The 19,601-nt window shown below is 39.5% G+C and overlaps 1 protein-coding gene across 3 annotated transcripts in view; it reads left to right on the forward strand.

The window, feature by feature from the left end:
• Positions 1–19,601, forward strand: part of LOC150089668 (uncharacterized) — a 316,209-nt gene that overhangs the window by 166,965 nt on the left and 129,643 nt on the right. For all 3 annotated transcript variants that reach the window (XM_090368725.1, XM_090368724.1, XM_090368726.1), the window contains exon 7: positions 4,737–4,828. In XM_090368725.1, the coding sequence (XP_090224851.1) occupies positions 4,737–4,828 (92 nt within the window). The remainder of the gene's footprint in view (positions 1–4,736; positions 4,829–19,601) is intronic.

Below are 19,601 nucleotides of genomic sequence, written 5' to 3' on the forward strand. Positions count from 1 at the left end.
TAGAAAACAGTCATCCAGTAAATCCACAAAAGTCTTGCTGGTGTTCGAGTGACCAACCCACAAATTCCAGTGAATATCTGGGAATTTAAAATCCCCCATTATTAGGCAGTCAGATTTACTGGCCCACTCTATTTCTCTGTACAGTTGTTCATTGTACTCATCAGTCAATATGCCTATAACATACTCCTACTCTCATTTTTGCTTTCCCAGTGCTTATGTTACACCAAACTGACTCAACATTGCACCGACCATCTATGTCAGCTGGATGCACTTCCTTAGATTTTGTGTTTCTTAATTAACAGCATAATTCCTCCGTCCCTCCCTCCCTCCCTGCCTGTCCTTCCTGTACACAGTGTACTTCCCAAATTCCATTTCTGCTCTGCTTATATCTGTGTGACAACCACATCTCTGAAATCCCAACAGCATCTGCCTTTGATGCCTTGACCAGCACTTTAAGTTCGTCAAATTGATTTACTATTTTCCTAGCATTGGTGTACATGCAAGTATACATGCACCCATTCTTAATCTTAATTACCCTAACACATACCATGTTTTTTTTTTTTTTTTGGTAGTTGTTGGTGCATTGGCTTCTGTGACCATAATGCACCTCCCAAGGTTTTTGCAGTACTTTGATCCAAGCCCTAGGAGGGAATCGAACCCGCAACCTTTGGGTTGCCAGGCAGGCACTTTACCCACCCGGCTAGCCCGGCCGGCTACATACAATGTACAGTCAGTCCTCATATAACACGTGTTTACACTACATGAATTCGATCATACACGATTTATAAATAAGGGAACGATATCATGTATAACACGAACCAAATTCGCTTATGCACGATTCACCTTTGTGTTTTCAAGAAATGCAGTCGAATGCAGAATCACCCCCAAGTGAACGCAACATGATGGGAATGAAGAGAAGATTCTGAAAGTGTATTTATTTGTTTTTTTAATATCAGTGAAGGGGAAACACATTTCGACACAATAACGTAAAAACCCACACAATTCCAGCTATCGGCATTATCGCAAATGCAATTAGATCAATTTTACTACACGTTTATAACAGATTCCACTAGCAGGAACGCAACTGGAAATTGTTTTTATTGTTTTATGATAGTAACTGCCAGAATTGTGCTTTAGTAAAATGTGAGCTTTACAGTGATGTTTATTCAGTTGCTACACGCGCGCAGCTTTGTTTATGTGTATCAAGCATGCCTCCACATTTGTAATTGTGCTTTATTCCCTAAAAATGAGTAAAATACTTAAAAGGTGTGAAAAGGAAGTGTCCTAGTGAAGACACTACAGATTCAGAGAGAAAAAGAAAAGCAATATCGATAGACAGGCAGACAGGGGTCAAAAATTCTTACCCGGGAAAATTTGTAGCAGCTTCATACTAGCATTTATGGCCAAAATCACACCTGCCTCCATTGTCTTCTTGCCTCCAGCCCACCGAAGTTTCCCAGTAAGGCTTATGGCCAGTCAACCTCTGTTGATAGAGAAAAATGTGAAATTGTGAAAAGCTTTGAGCGAAATGAAAGACCATGTGATATTGCTCGTGCTACAGGCCTAAACGAGGCAACACCGAGAATTAGAAAGAATGCAGAAAAAATAAAAACTTTCTTTGAACAATTCAAAGTGTAGCAAAATCCATTAGATCAAGACACAAAGAATTGGAAGAGATAGAACATCTGTTTTGATAGAAGATCAAACAAAGAACAAGTTGGCTTACGATAGAAGCAAAAGCATTAGCAATATTTTATTGGGTAATAGGCAAAATAAAATACGTAAGTATTTTATTACAACTATGTATTGTTTGGTAATTTTTTGGTTTCAAAGGTGTGTTCAATCTTGGGTGGTTGGCACATAACCCCATTTTTTCCATGGGGCCTGTTGTTTATATTGCACGATTTTGCATTGCACAAGGGTTTCTAGGAACACAATTGTCATGCTATACGAGGACTGACTGTATTTATTTGTTCTTTGATGACCCCACCATACCCTGAAAATCCCAGCACCCCACCTCTCCATTCTAATAGAAGCAGTGCAAGAATCACTTTCCCCTCTGCCTGCAGCTGCTGCTAATCTTTTAGTCTGTGAATCCCCCCAAGCTAGCAGTTTTCCAACCCACCTAACACTCCCCCAATAGCATCAGCAAATATTCTTGCACCCCTTCTATTTAAGCGTATCCCATCCCTGTAGTAGCAGTCTCTCCTGTTATTAGGCACAGACCACGCTGAGAAAAATTCTGTCCCACGAGCCTTGCACAATCTCTCCAGGGCCGAATTAGTTGACAGGGTTTTCATCATGTACTCCCTCCTAATGTATCTGGGTAGAATTGCAGACACTTTCAAATTTAACCCTAAGTCACGACTTTTTTTTTCAACATTGACCTGTACTTTTAAGTAAGTGCAGATTTCCTACTCTTAATGTAATTAGTGTCAATGTTACAACAATATCACCCTTTGTGCCCTTAAAAGATGATTTGTTCTACATGCTTTTGCTTTTGATATTTGATAAGATAAAAGATGATATTTGCTTTTGACACTGTTGTGCATGGAAGACTATTGTACAAATTGGAGCAGAAGGGTATTAAGGGCAAGTTGCTAGAATGGATAAAAGGATGGTTGAGTTGGAGAAGACAGAGGGTGGTAATTAATGGGTGCTGCTCTTCATGGACTAATGTTATTAGTGAAGTCCCACCGGGTTCGGTGTTGGATCCTCTGTTGTTTTGTATATTTATCAATGATATTGATGAAGGTATTGATGATTATGAGGAAGGCTTGGTGTCGAAGTTTGCAGATGATACAAAGGTTGGCAGGGTTGTTAATGACAGTAATGGCAGTGTGCTACTGCAACAGGATCTAGATTATTTGGGCAGGTGGGGTAAGAAGTGGCAACTGAAGTTTAACTTGACAAATACAAAGTACTGCATATGGGTAGAAGTAACCCCAGAGAAACGTACCAACTGTGTGGTACTACACTTAAGGTGGTAGAAAATGAAAAAGACCTGGGAGTAATTGTGCAGTCAGATATGAAGTTTTCTGAGCAATGCAGACAGGCTGCCAGGGCAGGTCATGGGGTTTTGTCAATGATATATAGGAATTTTGCTAGCAGGGAAAAGGAGGTGATTGTCCCTCTGTATAAGGCAATGGTCAGGCCATGCCTTGAGTACTGCGTACAGGTCTGGAGGCCTCATTTTAGGAAGGATGTAGATTTGCTTGAGCGTGTACAGAGAAGGGCAACAATATTGGTGAAGGGAATGAAGGGATCGGATCCTCTTACCAAGAGAGGCTTAAGTTCTGCAAATTGCAGCAGCTGGAGACTAGGCACCTGCGCAGTGATCTGATTGAGGTGTATAAGGCCTTGAATGGGTTGAGCATGCTGAATTCTGATGGGATCCTTCCATTTGTTCAGGTTACTAACCTAAGGGGGCACAAATTCAAATTAAGAAAAGACAGATGTACAATAGATGTACGGAAATTTGCCTTTAGCCTGCGGGTGGTTAATTGTTGGAACAAACTTCCATCTGTTGTTGTGGAAGTTGATAGGTTAAATAAATTTAAGAAGGAACTGGATGGGCATTTGGAGGGAATGGTGCGATTTTTTTTTTTTTTTTTTTTTTTTTGGCTGATGCTGCATAAGCCCATACACTTGCTTTCTTGCATCACATGCCACTACTACTACTTCATCATCAATAACTTTTGCCTCTGGTACAATGTACAATCATAGTTCTATTGGGAATTACCCTGATTTCTAATCTCTCTTGGCATAAGCACATTACAAATATTTTTTCCTCTGCATTCAAAAAACTGGGTATTCTCTTTCACTCTTGATGTTACTTTTCTTCCAAACAGTTGTTCACTCTGTATAAATTGCAAATCTGACCTACTATGGAATATGGTTCCCACATATGGTGCGGTGTCCCCAAAATCTCTCTCAGGCTTCTAGATTCCATTCAAAAGTGATCAGTTAGGTTAGTTGATTCATTTCTAACAGTCTCTCCCACTCTTTCTCATAGACATTCTGTTTCTGCTGCATGCCATTTCTATGGATGCTTCTGTGGGCACTGTTCTTCTGAATTGGCTTCTATAATTCATGCTCTCCTTTCCGAAGCAGTCTGAACACATGCCCCTACCAGTTAACATCCTTTTACTGTCCATCTTCAAACTCACAGAACCAAAATTTCTTCTTCCTCATTTATTCATTCAACTTGCATTTTCTGGAACAACTGACCTTTATGCATTTTTTTACTGCCTTTTTAACCACCTTAACAATGTGGCACTGTTGTTGCTCCTGAAAGGCAACCATACTTGACCAGGAATAACATGAAGAATATTGAGGAAATTTTCTGATGAAAGATTTCACAAGGAACCTAAAAACACTACTAAATTAAGTATGGTTTTGTTTGGGAATGTGGATATACCATGAATGTGTGAATGGAATTTTTTTAACCAAGTTTTTTAACACAAAAGGTTATAAAGTAATTAACATAGTTTATTAGTGGTTTTCTTTTTAAGAATAATTTTTTATTTTTCTTCTTATTTCCATTTGATAAATAGAAATTTCATCAGTGTTACTTGCTTGACAGTTAAAGAGACAAACTCAAAATATCTTAATTGGTGCATGCAGTAAAAGGGATGCGATTCATAACAGCTATATATAAATGTTTGAATATAATCATACTTGACATTTGAATTGATTTTGTTTACATATAAAATATAAGTTTAACATATTTTCAGGGATGCATTTATATTTAAAGTTCCATCTTCACCAGTATCAAAAAAATGGAGAACATCTAAAACCCTCCATTTTTCTAAATTGAAGGAAGCCCGTAAGTCACATCTTTTATTAAATGATTTTTGAAACTGATATATAAAAACATATTTCCTTAGATTTTTTCTTTTTAGTTTTAGAGGCACTGAGCTTGTAGACTTCCTACCTTATTACTATAATATTGATCTTATTAATAGTGAATTCACAGTGGGCAAAAATCCAGCAATAGGTAACTTAATGTTACCTATTAAGTTATTTTACATAAATAATCCCTTTACTTTTTTTTTTTTTTTTTTTTAATTTTCTTTGAACAGTATTTTTCAAAGGCAATATCCCCACAAAATTTTGGTCACCTTCAACATTACCTTAGTCTCTTTGTTACCAAATTTTGCATCTGATTTCATAAATTGCACTTTATAACCAAAAATTTGTTTATATTTAATTGTTTGTTATATATATATTTTATGTGATTACACAGTGACCATTGATTTTACCATAATGTTAATATTTTGGCAGTAACTGAAAGTTTTATATTTTTTGGAGATTTGTATAAATATCACAAAAGTGCAGTATCAATACCGTGATATGTAAGAACCTGTAGTATTCATATAATAAATTCTTGCAGTGTGCTACAGCTATCAGCTGAAGGTGTAAGTCATCTTCATCCTCCTGCTAAGTTATGGGCTCTTCGTAAATGCTTACTGTGCTAGTTTTAAGTTTGTCCTTTGGTATGACTCGAATATGGAGAGAGCCATAAATAAACCTCATGACAAATGCTACATTTTCTGTAATGGATATGTCAAAGTTTGAAAAGTCTGCAGATCAAAAAGCTAAGGTATATCCCAGCATACTGTCCTTTGATGCTCCAGCACCATACAGTGTTTTTTGTTTTTGTTATTTGGTTTTTAGGAGCATTAGCAACTAAGGCCATATTGCTCCGGGATATGCGGTGGTCATTCCCTGACCTTTCCGCATTCTCCGTATTTGGTGGTGACGGGCTCGAACCCCGGTCTAATCAAGAAGCGTGTGCTATGCACTGCTGCTCCTTCCCACCTGGCTACGGAGGCGCCGCACACCATACAGTGAAGATCTGCAAATTCTCTGTGTTCACTTTCCTGAAAAGAGTCATCAGAATTGGATAATGAATATGGTGCAGAGGATAATTTGAATTGCACCTCAGAGAATCTTCAAGTAAAGCAACACATTTCCCTAACCACCAAGAATTTCTTGCCACCTTGTTTAAAAGAATAGAATCTCTATTGCAGCCATGAGATTTCCACATACAGAAAAAAAAAATCAATTTTGTGTGTACGCTGTACGCATGAAAGATGTTTTATGTGTAAGCATCTTTGACAACACCCGCTAATTTTCGAACAGCTAGAACCGAAATCATAAATGGTGTAATTTATGGTCACACCCGCTACTTACCCTACCAAATCAGTGTTAGTGATAAATAGGATAAATGGGGGCTTAGAGGGGAACAGGTATCCTGTGTGTTATCAGACACTCAGCCTAAAATACTGATGGATCCAATATCTCTCTATTACAGAAGATTTACGAGAAGTCCGGTTGGCCTGCCTCCCTAAAATCCACTCATGCACACCTTCTCGATGGTAAGCCCTGTTATGTCACTTAGGTGGCAACGAACGTGTAGAGTGGTTCTCTTCAAGACGCCTGGTCAGCGTGAAGAGGAAAAGATCAAACCCTCCAGCATGAGAGCACAACAATACAAATAGCCCTCAGTCCCCAGCAGCTTTCACTCTCCCTCTTACGGCAGCGAGAGGATCAGAGTGGAAGCAGAGGGTGCTAAGAATCTCTGGGTACGACCAGTTTGCCATGCACGGAAACTGAACTTGGCCTGTTATAATGTACGATCACTCACCGGTGAAGACAGGATATTAGTTTTGGAAAAGGAATTAGAAAATGTGAATTGGAATATCATCGGTTTGGCTGAAACAAGAAGAAGAAATGAATCACTTATAAGTTTATCAAGTGGAAATCTGCTGTATACCAATGGAAACAGTGAAAGGAGTGAAGGTGGAGTTGGGGTTCTGGTCCATAAAGATTTTAAAAACAACATTTTGGAATTCAAAAGTACATCACCAAGGGTGTCAAGGCTAATACTCAAGATTTCTAAGAGGTACAAGCTAAAGATTATAATGATTTATGCACCAACATCGAGCCATGATGATGAAGAGGTTGAAGAAATGTACACCGAAATTGAGAGTCTTCTAGATGAGCAGAAAACCCACTACACTATTATTATGGGAGACTTCAATGCTAAGGTTGGAAAAAGGCAAAACAGCGCAGAAAGAGGAACTATAGGAAATTTTGGAATTGGTGAAAGAAATAAAAGAGGTGAAAGACTTGTGGAATTTGCAAAATCGTCGGAATGTCAGTAATGAACACTTTTTTCAATAAAAGGGTGAACAGAAAGTGGACATGGAAGAGCCCAAATGGATTAACTACTAATGAAATCGACTTCATCCTCACTAACAGAAGATATATTGTGAATGATGTTACCGTCCTGAATAAGGTAAATGTTGGAAGTGATCACAGAATGGTAAGATGTACACTTGATATAGATGTAGGAAAGGAAAGGAAAAAACTGACTCGAGTAAATAATACAAAGGTCTTTGAGATAACAGAGGAGGAGAAAAAGCAGTATGTACTGGAACTTAAAAACAAGTTTGAGCTTCTGCAGACTGCTCAGGACCAAGATATCAACGAGGAATGTTACAACTTTCTGAAAGTGATAAAGCCCAAGAAACCTATAGGGAAACAGAAATCCAAAGAAGAAAAAATTAGTCAAGAAACACTTGTCATGATGAACCGACGACGACAAATGAAGGGCAAGAAAAACACTGACAGGGAGAAAATTGAGTATACTGAGTTATGCAAAGCCATTAGAAAGAGACTCAGAGAAGACATAAGAAGATTTAACACAAAAAAAGTAGAACAAGCATTAAGGGAAAACAAAGGATTTAAATCAGCAGCCATGAGCAGTAATACAGAAAGACAAATGATACTAAAACTGAAGAATAGCGATGGTGTACTTATAAACAGCAGAGAAGGCATAATTCAAATAGCAGAAGACTATTATAGAGAATTATACAAGGAGCGAGGGAATGATACCAGCAGTGGGGAAGATGGATTGCAAAGTAGCAACACATACGACATACCCGATACTCTTCCTGATGAGGTAGAACATGCATTGAAGAAAATGTAGAATCGGAAAGCCCCGGAGGAAGATGAAGTTACTGTAGAGTTGTTAAAATTGGGAGGAAGAAACATAACACAAAAACTGGCAAGGCTCTTCACAAAGTGCATTAGAAAACGTGTGAAAAAAGAATACTTGATGAGAATCAACCGAAAGAGCAAGCTGGCTTTAGGACAGGATTCTCAACTATGGATCACCTTCACGTAATATCACAGCTAATGGAGAAAGCAAATGAATATAAAACACCATTATGCCTGCCATTTTTGGATTATGAAAAGGCATTTGATTCCATACAGCATAAGGCAATGTTTCGAGCACTGGAAAGACAAGGCATAGATACCCCATATATTATGATTTGAAGAAAATATATGAGAGTGCTACCTCCTTTATTAGACTAGACAAAGACAGTAGCAAATTTAAAATCGAGAAAGGAGTTCGACAAGGAGACACGATATCTCCGAAACTTTTACTACTGCCCTTGAGGAAGCTTTCAGAAGATTAGACTGGTCGCAGAAAGGAGTCAATGTGAACGGAGAGTACCTAAACCATTTACGATTTGCAGATGACATTGTGGTTATAAGCCACGATCCCAAAGAATTAGAGGAAAATCTTAATCAGTTATGCACAGTTAGTAAGGATTTTGGACTAAAGATGAATATGGCTAAAACAAAAGTAATGATGAACAAGTATGCCACGGAAAGGGAAATAATGATTGAAGGAGCAGTAATTGAAAAGGTGGAGTCATATACTTATCTGGGACAAGTTATTAACTGTAATAATGATAAATGGCTGGAAGTCAAGAGAAGAATAAATTTTGGATGGATAGCATTCAGGAAATATAGTCACATACTGAAGAGCAATATCCCAGTTTGTCTGAAACGTAAAATAATGAACCAATGTATACTCCCCACCATGACTTATGGAAGTGAAACTTGGGCACTCACCAAAAGAATGGAAGAGAAGCTGAGAACTACACAGCGAAGAATGGAACGAATTATATTGGGAATCAGACTGTTAGATAAGAAGAGAAACACATGGATTAGGCAGCAAACTCAACTAAATTACATTCTTATCAAAACTGAAGGACTAAAATGGTCTTGGGCAGGACACATAGCTCAAAGACATGATGACAGATGGACTAAGAAGAAAATAACAGAATGGTACCCAAGAGGAGCTAGAAGAAAACCTGGAAGACAAAGGCGGAGATGGATAGATGAAATTCATGAGTTTTTGGGTAGTAAATGGATGGCCAGTGCTCAAAACAGAAGGAACTGGAAAGTTGCTGGAGAGGTCTTCATCCTGCAGTGGATTGAAAATGGCTGATGATGATGATGAGGATACATGCCCGCTGCTTACATTTCAAATGGGTAATTAGGCCAATAGCCTAATTACCTATTTGATTGTAGCCATTTGTTGAATAGTATGATTGCAACAATACAAGTATTTGTATTGTTACTATCATGTTACTATCACGGAAAACTGCTAGATTGGGGGGATACAAGGACTAATAGATTAACAGTAGCCACTGGCAGAGGTGAAAGTGATTCTTGCACTGCTTCTATTGGAATGAGCCGCAGCCTGGAAAATAAGATGCAGGATATTTCAGAGACTGCTGGGAATCATTGGGGTACAAGTAAACACATGGGTTGTGTTAGGGTAGCTAAGAAAAAGAACAGGTGCATGTATACTTGTGTGTACACCAATGCTAGGAGTTTAGTAAATAAATTTGATGAATTTGAGGTATTGCTCAAAACATCAAAGGCAGATATTGTGGGGATTTCAGAGACGTGGTGTCACACATATATAAGGAATGCAGAACTGGAATTTGGGGAGTACAATGTCTACAGAAAGGATAGACAGGATAGGAAGGGAGGAGGGGTTATGCTATTAGTTAAAAAACACATAAAATCCAAGGAAGTGATGCCAGTCGAAATCGCTGGACAGTGCAGTGTCGAGTCAGTTTGGTGTGACATAAGCATTGGGAGATCAAAATTGAGAGTAGGAGTGTGCTATAGGCCTAATGACTCTGATGAGTATAATAAGAAACTGTTCAGAGAAATAGAGTGGGGCAGTAAATCAGAGAGTCTTATAATGGAGGATTTTAATTTCCCAGATATTGACTGGAATTTGGGGGCTGGTCACTCACACAGTAGCAAGGCTTTTGTGGATTTATTGGATGATTGTTTTCTACATCAGCATGTTCGGGAGGCAACTAGAGGGAGTAATACTCTTGATTTGATTATCAGTAGTGATTCTTCATTCATTAAGAATCTGCAGATAAATGAACCACTTGGTGGCAGTGACCACAGTGTGCTGAAGTGGGAGTTACTCAAAGAGGTAACTACCATTAGGGTTAAAGGGAAGGGGTATTGCTTTCGTAAAGGCGACTACAATGGTGAGACAGTATTTAAATTCTATACAGTGGGATCAACTGATGATATTGCCAACAGCAAATTCAAAATGGGAAGCATTCAAAGAACTTATCTTGGAAGCTACTAGGCTTTACATACCAACTAAGAAATATTGTTCAAGGTTTCGGCCTAAATGGATGTCAGATGAACTGATGAGGCATATGGCAGAAAAGAAAAATGCATGGGATACATACAAATTAACACGTGACACAGACGCCTATGATAGATACAAGTTGATCTGTAACCAAGTTACAAAGGAGGTTAGGCAGGCGAAGGCAGATTACGAGAGATCCTTGGCAAGGGATGCGAAGAAAAACAGCAAAGAGTTCTTTACTTATGTAAACTCTAGAAGGAAGGGGATGAATCAGATTGGTCCACTTGAGATCGATGGGTCAACTGTTGATGACCCTGCTCAGGTAGCTAACAAACTAAATGAATATTTTGCATCAACATTCACACATGAGGAGTTATTCAGCGAGGGGAATGCCAGAGGTGTATTCAACTCTAGCAGTAAGCTAGAGAATCTTATAATAACTGAGAGCAAAGTGGAGGAGAAATTGTTGAAGATAAACACAAGAAAGGCACCTGGGGTGGATGGGATCTATCCTGTTATATTAAAGGAGGCAGCAAAGGAAGTAAGCAAACCCTTAGCCATAATTATGAGAGCTTCCTTGGACTCAGGGGAGGTACCCATGGACTGGAGATGTGCAAATGTGACCCCAATTCACAAAGGGGGATCAAAGGCTGACACAAGTAATTATAGACCTGTGAGTTTAACTTTTGTTCCTGGAAAATTAATGGAGGCACTGGTTAAAGAAGCACTGCAGGATCATCTAGACAAGACTTCAGTTATAGCTAGGACACAGCATGGTTTTGTTAAGGGTAAGTCTTGCCTGACCAATTTGATTGGATACTATGATGCAGTCACAAAAGAACTGGATGCAGGGAATAACTTTGATATTATATACTTGGATCTTAGAAAGGCTTTTGATACTGTTGCACATGGAAGACTGCTGCACAAATTGGAGCAGTGTGGCATTGGAGGCAAATTGCTGCTATGGATAAAGGGGTGGTTGAGGGGGAGAAGACAGAGAGTGGTAATCAATGGACACTGCTCATCGTGGACTAATGTTATTAGTGGAGTCCCTCAGGGTTCAGTATTGGGTCCTTTATTGTTTTCTGTATTTATAAATGATATTGATGATTGTGTATCAAGCTTAATGTCCAAGTTTGCAGACGATACGAAGGTTGGCAGGGTTGTCAACGACACTACTGACACTATGCTACTGCAACAGGATCTGGAAAGGTTGAGCAGATGGGCTGAGAGGTGGCAAATGAAGTTTAACATTGACAAATGTAAAGTACTACATATGGGAAACAGCAACCCCAGAGCAACGTATCAACTCTGTGGTACTACACTGACAGTGGTTGAGAATGAAAGGGACCTGGGGGTGGTTGTGCAGGCAGATATGAAGTTCTCTGAGCAGTGCAGACGGGCTGCAAGAGTAGCTCATGGTGTATTGTCAATGATATATAGGAATTTTTCTAGCAGGGATAAGGAGGTGATTATTCCCTTGTATAAGGCAATGGTCAGGCCACACCTAGAGTACTGTATACAGGCCTGGAGGCCTCATTTCAAGAAGGATGTAGAGCTGCTGGAACGAGTTCAGAGAAGGGCAACTAGATTGGTGAATGGGACAAAGGGGTGCTCTTACGAAGAAAGGCTTAAGTTTTGCGAATTACAGTGTCTGGAAACTAGGCACCAGCGAGGTGATCTGATAGAGGTGTACAAAGCCTTGAATGGTTTGAGCATGCTCAGTGCTGATGGGATTCTTCCTCTTGCTCAGAATAATCACCTGAGAGGGCATAAATTCAAATTGAGGAAAGACAGATGTAGGATAGATGTGCGGAAATTTGCCTTTAGCCAGCGGGTGGTTGGTAGGTGGAACAGACTTCCATCCCTTGTCGTGGAAGTTGATAGCCTAAATAAGTTTAAGGCTCAGCTGGACAGGTATTTCGAACGAACAGAGGGGTGAAGTGGAAGTGATTATTTTTATTTATTTATGTTACTTTTTTTTTTTGGCTGATGCTGCATAAGCTTGCTTTCTTGCATCAAATGCCTCTACTAATGCTAATGCTAATGTTGGATCATTTTACTCTGTCATGCTTTGTTGCAAATTACACATGCAGTGCTAACGAGATCTGCAAGAAACGACGGTATTCACGCATAACACGCTATCAAAACTATGACTTGGCTCGGGATCTCAACAAGTACAAGCGTGAGATGGTAATGCTGCACATTACATTTTCCAATGAGGAAACAGATATGTCATATGGCAACAATGAAGAGCTCATTCTAGATCATAAATTGTATGAATCTGACTTGGACATTTGCAGAACGATTGAAATATATAAGACAATGTTTCAAGACAATGGTGGCCCTGACAAAGCATGTGGTAATGACAAAGCACTTGCATAATGTGACTGCTAGAAAAAGACCTCTTTTGAAACTTTTACAATCATCCAAATAGCGAGAGGATCTATAGCTCACCACTCTCAAGCCATTCAGTGCAATTGCAAAGAAAAGCGAAAACTTGATGTTCAATGAGGACTTCTCCAACTTAATGAGAATGGTCAGTGACAAGCAAAAGACTACTCATACATGTAATTTGGAGTCTTATCTTCCAATTCCGAACCAATTCAATATTCTTGACCCGCCCTGCTGATTGCAGAAAAACGTTTATGATTCACCTTTTGATGGAAATATACAACTGCTTCAGTAATACAGACAGGTACTGTAATGATCTTGGATGTGCTCAGAGCTGGTTTATGCCAGCTCTGAGCACATCCAAGATCACTGCCCTCAAGATATCCATTTCTCTGGTCACCAAAAGGTTTCTGCCACTTGTGGCAGTGGTTAGCCCAAAGCCACCTAAGTGGTATGCCCTGAATTATAAACATTTTTCTGCAACCAGCTGGTTTATGCCAGCTCTAAACACATCCATGATCACTTCCCGTGATCCTTTGCGCAATCTCGCTGGCGAATCATAAACGGACAAACATTTATGATACGCCTCCTGATGGAAATATCAACTGCTTCAGTAATACAGACAGGTACTGTAACACCTACATTGCATGCACTTCAACTGGTAAGGCTGTTGTTGCAATAGACGGAACTACTGTGCACACTGCCCTCAAGATTTCCATTTCTCTGGTTACCAAAATGTTTTTGCCACAGGTAGCAATGGTTAGCCCAAAGCCACCTAAGCAGTATGCCACGAATCATAAATGTTTTTCCACAACCAGCTGGTTTATGCCAGCCCTGGGCACATCCAAGATCACCTCCCATGATCCTTTGCGCAATCTCCTCTCTCGACTCTTTTTTTTCTTTGTTATGAAAGAGAAATGACGTCACTTCCACATCGCAAAATCGTGACAAAATGATTTTACTACTGTCTGAAATTTAGTAGGTGCTGCCAGAGATTTTTACACATCAAAAAGACATGTCGCTTATACTACAGATTTTTACACTGTTCCAGAATCCCTGTGCTACTGTTTTGATTTGATTGGTCTTTATGAAGAAATTGGTATTGGTTACAATCCATAAGGGTGTCACCTTTTCATATACAGTTCAAGTAAAAGTTTGAAAGCTGCTTTGCTTTGAGGTGGGAATATACAAGGGGGGGGGGGTATCAGAAAATTTTTCCCTGATTATGTTTTATGTGTTCCAGGAGGTTGAGATCTATATTACTCCTTCTCTATGTAGCACCCAAATTGACACATTTCTCCCATCTTTTACAGCACTTCCTTATATGCTGTAAAAGCACATATGGAATTCCTTATGCCATTTTTGTAGAAGATTTCACTTTGTTCTTGAAACCATGCTTCTGGTTCAGAAATTGCCTCTGCATTGCCAAAAAAACAAAACAAAAATGCTTTCCATGCAAAAATGATTTTAGCTGCAGAAATAGGAGTATGCCAGAAGGTGCGAAGTTGGGAATAAGGCAGGTGTGGTAAGATATGAAGTCTTCATTTCTGGGCATAATCAGTGGTAGTGTGGGCCAGTGCCTTGTCATGAAGCAACAGCATACTTTAGCTGAGCATGCGATGAGGCTTTTTCTTAATTGCTGCATGTAATTGCTGTAGTAAGTTTCTGTAGTAATGTGCATTGATGGTACCTTTCTCCAGGAAAATGTGAGAATAATGCCCATCTCATCCCAGAAATTCGTAGATACACTCAAAGTAGTGTATCTACGATTTATCCATAGTCACCAAATGGGTAAAAAACAGGTCCAGATCACTGTCACACATGGTGATCAATTCATTAGAGCGGGGCTTTTTTCTTTCTGAAAACATGTGAATAAGTGAGGAATTAATCACGCTGACACGTTTATATTCAAATCATATGATTTGTGAATTATGCTCACTGCTTATCTCATCCAATAGCTTATCTCAGTCAGCAAATATCTGTTTAATTGTTATCCAGTTGTCATCGACAATCAGCTATTTGTCTCCACGAATTCAGTAGTGTGAGATGTGGATGGCAGCCCATTTCTTTCCTCATCATGGACACTGTCATGGTCGCACTTGAACTGTTTCCATCAAGGTTTTACAGCATACGATGGACAGATATCCCTACACACACACACACACACACCATAGACATCTCTTCATGGATAGCCTTTGGCTGTTTCCCTTGCAAAAACAGGAATTTGATAATGGATTGATATTAAACTTTTACCATTTGCATTAGCAAAGGCACATGATGCAAGAAAGCAAGCTTTTATAGCATCAGCCAAAAAAAAAAAAAAAAAACCCCTCATTTCACCAATCCACTCACTCCAAATGTTTGTCAAGTTCTGCCTTTAATCTAGTTAAGCTATCAACTTCTACAATGACAGATGGAAGTTTGTTCCAGCAATCAACCACCCGCTGGCTAAAGGCAAACTTCTGCACATCAATTCTACAACCGTCTTTCCTCAATTTTAATTTATGCCGTCTCGGGCGATTATTCTGAGCAAGACGATAAATCCCATCAGCATTGAGCATGCTCAAACCATTCAAGGCTTTATACATCTCAATCAGATCACCTCGCAGGTGCCTAGTCTCCAGACACTGTAATTTGCAAACCTTAAGCCTTTCTTCGTGAGAGCAACCTTTTGTTCCATTCACTAATCTTGTTGCCCTTCTCTATACTCATTCCAACAGCTCTACATCCTTCTTAAAATAAGGCCTCTAGACCTGTATACAGTACTCAATGTGTGGTCTGACCATTGCCATATACAAGGGGATAATCACCTCCTAATCCCTGCTAGAAAAATTCCTGTATATCATTGACAAGACACCATGAGCTACTCTTGCAGACCGTGTGCACTGCTCAGAAAATTTCATATCTGCCTGCACAATTACCTCAAGATCCTTTTCATTCTCTACCACTGTCAGTGTGATACCACAGAGTTGATACGTTACTCTGGGATTACTGCTTCCCATATGTAGTACTTTACATTTATCAATGTTAAACTTCATTTGCCACCTCTCAGCCCATCTGCTAAACTTTTCTAAATCCTGTTGCAGCAGTGTACTGTCATTAACAACCCTGCCAACCTCAGTATCGTCTGCAAACTTGGACATTAAAATTCTCTTAGCATTAGCATTAGTAGAGGCATTTGATGCAAGAAAGCAAGCTTATGCAGCATCAGCCAAAATAAAAAAAAAAAAAAACACCCACTTCCACTTCACCCCTCTGTTCATTCAAAATACCTGTCCAGCTGAGCCTTAAACTTATTTAGGCTATCAACCTCCATGACAAGGGATGGAAGTTTGTTCCACCAACCAACCACCCGCTGGCTAAAGGCAAATTTCCGCACGTCTATCCTACATCTGTCTTTCTTCAATTTGAATTTATACATTCTCAGGTGATTATTCTGAGCAAGAGGAAGAATCCCATCAGCATTGAGCATGCTCAAACCATTCAAGGCTTTATACACCTCTATCAGATCACCTCGCCGGTGCCTAGTCTCCAGACATTGTAATTTGCCTTTCTTCTTCACCCCTTAAGCCTTTCTTCGTAAGAGCGCCCCTTTGTTCCATTCACTAATCTTGTTGCCCTTCTCTGTACTCGTTCCAGCATCTCTAAATCCTTCTTGAAATGAGGCCTCCAGACCTGTATACAGTACTCTAGGTGTGGTCTGACCTTTGCCTTATACAAGGGAATAATCACCTCCTTATCCCTGCTAGAAAAATTCCTATATATCGTCGACAATACGCCATAAGCTACTCTTGCAGCCCATCTGCACTGCTCAGAAAACTTCATATCTGCCTGCACAACCACCCCCAGGTCCCTTTTATTCTCTACCACTGTCGGTGTAGTACCACAGAGGTGATACATTGCTCTGGGGTTGCTGTTTCCCATATGTAGTACTTTACATATGTCAATGTTAAACTTCATTTGCCACCTCTCAGCCCATCTGCTCAACCTTTCCAGATCCTGTTGCAGTAGCATAGTGTCAGTAGTGTCGTTGACAACCCTGCCAACCTTCGTATCGTCTGCAAACTTGGACATTAAGCTTGATATACCATCATCAATATCATTTATAAATACAAAAAACAACAATGGACCCAATACTGAACCCTGAAGGACTCCACTAATAACATTAGTCCACGATGAGCAGTGTCCATTGATTACCACTCTCTGTCTTCTCCCCCTCAACCACCCCTTTAATCCATAGCAGCAATTTGCCTCCAATGCCAAACTGCTCCAATTTGTGCAGCAGTCTTCCATGTGCAACAGTATCAAAAGCCTTTTTAAGATCCAAGTATATAATATCAAAGCTATTCCCTGCATTCAGTTCTTTTGTGACTGCATCATAGTATCCAATCAAATTGGTCAGGCAAGACTTCCCCTTAACAAAACCATGCTGTGTCTGAGCTATAACTGAAGTCTTGACTAGATGATCCTGCAGTGCTTCTTTAACCAGTGCCTCCATTAATTTTCCAGGAACAGAAGTTAAACTAACAGGTCTATAATTACTTGTGTCGCCCTTTGATCCTCCTTTGTGAATTGGGGTCACATTTGCACATCTCCAGTCCATGGGTACTTCCTTTGCTGCCTCCTTTAATATAACTGGATAGATCCCATCCACCCCAGGTGCCTTTCTTGTATTTATCTTCAACAATTTCTCCTCCACTTTACTCTCAGTTATTACAAGATTCTTTAGCTTACTGCCAGAGTTGAATACACCTCTGGCATTACCCTCGCTGAATAACTCCTCATGTGTGAATGTCGATGCAAAATATTCATTCAGTTTGTTAGCTACCTGAGCAGGATCATCAACAGTTGACCCATCGATATCAATTGGACCAATCTGATTCATCCCCTTCCTTCTAGAGTTTACATAAGAAAAGAACTCTTTGCTGTTTTTCTTTGCATCCCTTGCCAAAGATTTCTCGTAATCTGCCTTCGGCCGGCTAAACTCCTTTTTAACTTGGTTACAGATCAACTTGTATCTATCATAGGCTTCTGTGTCACGTGTTAATTTGTATGTATCCTATGCATTTTTCTTCTCTGCCATATGTCTCATTAGTTCATCTGACATCCATTTAGGCCGAAACCTTGAACAATATTTCTTAGTTGGTATGTAAAGCCTAGTAGCTTCCGAGATAAGTTCTTTGAATGCTTCCCATTTTGAATTTGCTGTTGGTAACATCATCAGTTGGTCCGACTGTATGGAATTTAAATACTGTCTCAGTCCATCGTAGTCGCCTTTACGAAAGCAATAACCCTTCCCCTTTACCCCTAATGGTAGTTACCTCTTTGAGTAAATCCCACTTCAGCACACTGATCACTGCCACCTAGTGGTTTATTTACCTGCAGATTCTTAATGCATGAAGAATCACTACTGATAATAAATCAAGAGTATTACTCCCTCTAGTTGCCTCCCGAACATGCTGATGTAGAAAACAATCATCCAATAAATCCACAAAAGCCTTGCTAGTGTGTGAGTGACCAGCCCACAAATTCCAGTCAATATCTGGGAAATTAAAATCCCCCATTATAAGACTCTGATTTGCTGGCCCACAATAAGCCTGATATACCATCATCAATATCATTTATAAATACAGAAAACAACAATGGAACCAACACTGAACCCTGAGGGACTCCACTAATAACATTAGTCCACGAAAAACAGTGTCCATTGATTACCACTCTCTGTCTTCTCCCACTGAACCATCCCTTTATCCGTAGCAGCAGTTTGCCACCAATGCCACACTGCTGCAATTTGTGCAACAGCAAAGGCTTTTCTGAGATCCAAATATATGATATAAAGTAATTCTTTAGATCCAGTTCCTTTGTGACTACATCTTATTATCTAATCAAATTAGTCAGACAAGACTTCCCCTTAACAATCCCATGCTGTGTCCGAGCTAAAACTGAAGTCGTGTCTAGATGATCCTGCAATGCTTCTTTAACCAGTGCCTCCATTAATTTCCCTAGAACAGAAGTTAAATTAACAGGTCTCTAATTACCTGTGTCTCCTTTGATCCTCCTTTGTGGATTGGGGTCACATTTGCAAATCTCCTGTCCATGGGTACCTCCCATGAGTTCAGGGAAACTCTCATTATTATAGCTAAGGGTTTGCTTACTTCCTTTGCTGCCTCCTTTAATATAACTGGATAGATTCCATCCACTCCAGGTGCCTTTCTTGTGTTTATCTTCAACAAATTCTCTTCCACTTTAGTCTCAGTTATTACAAGATTATCTAGCTTACTGCCAGAGTTGAATACACCTCTGGCATTCCCCTCCCTGAATAACTCCTGATGTGTGAATGTCAATGCAAAATATTCATTTAGTTTGTTAGCTACCTGAGAAGGATCATCAACAGTTGAACCATCAGTATCTAGTGGAGCAATCTGATTCATCCCATTCCTTCTAGAGTTTACATAAGTAAAGAAATCTTTCCTGTGTTTCTTTGCATCCTTTGCCAAAGATTTCTCGTAATCTGCCTTCGCCTGCCTAACCTTCTTTATAACTTGGTTACAGACCAGCTTATGTCTATCATAGGCTTCTGTGTCACATGTCTAATGAATTCATCTGACATCCATTTAGGCCTAAATCTTGAACAATATTTCTTTGTTGTTATGAAAAGCCTAGTAGCTTCTAAAATTAATTCTTCGAATACTTCCCATTTTGAATTTCCTGT

Source organism: Mastigoproctus giganteus, chromosome 2 (genome assembly GCF_048544385.1).
Source record: "Mastigoproctus giganteus isolate SK-2022 chromosome 2, ASM4854438v1, whole genome shotgun sequence".
Classification (NCBI taxonomy): domain Eukaryota; kingdom Metazoa; phylum Arthropoda; class Arachnida; order Uropygi; family Thelyphonidae; genus Mastigoproctus; species Mastigoproctus giganteus.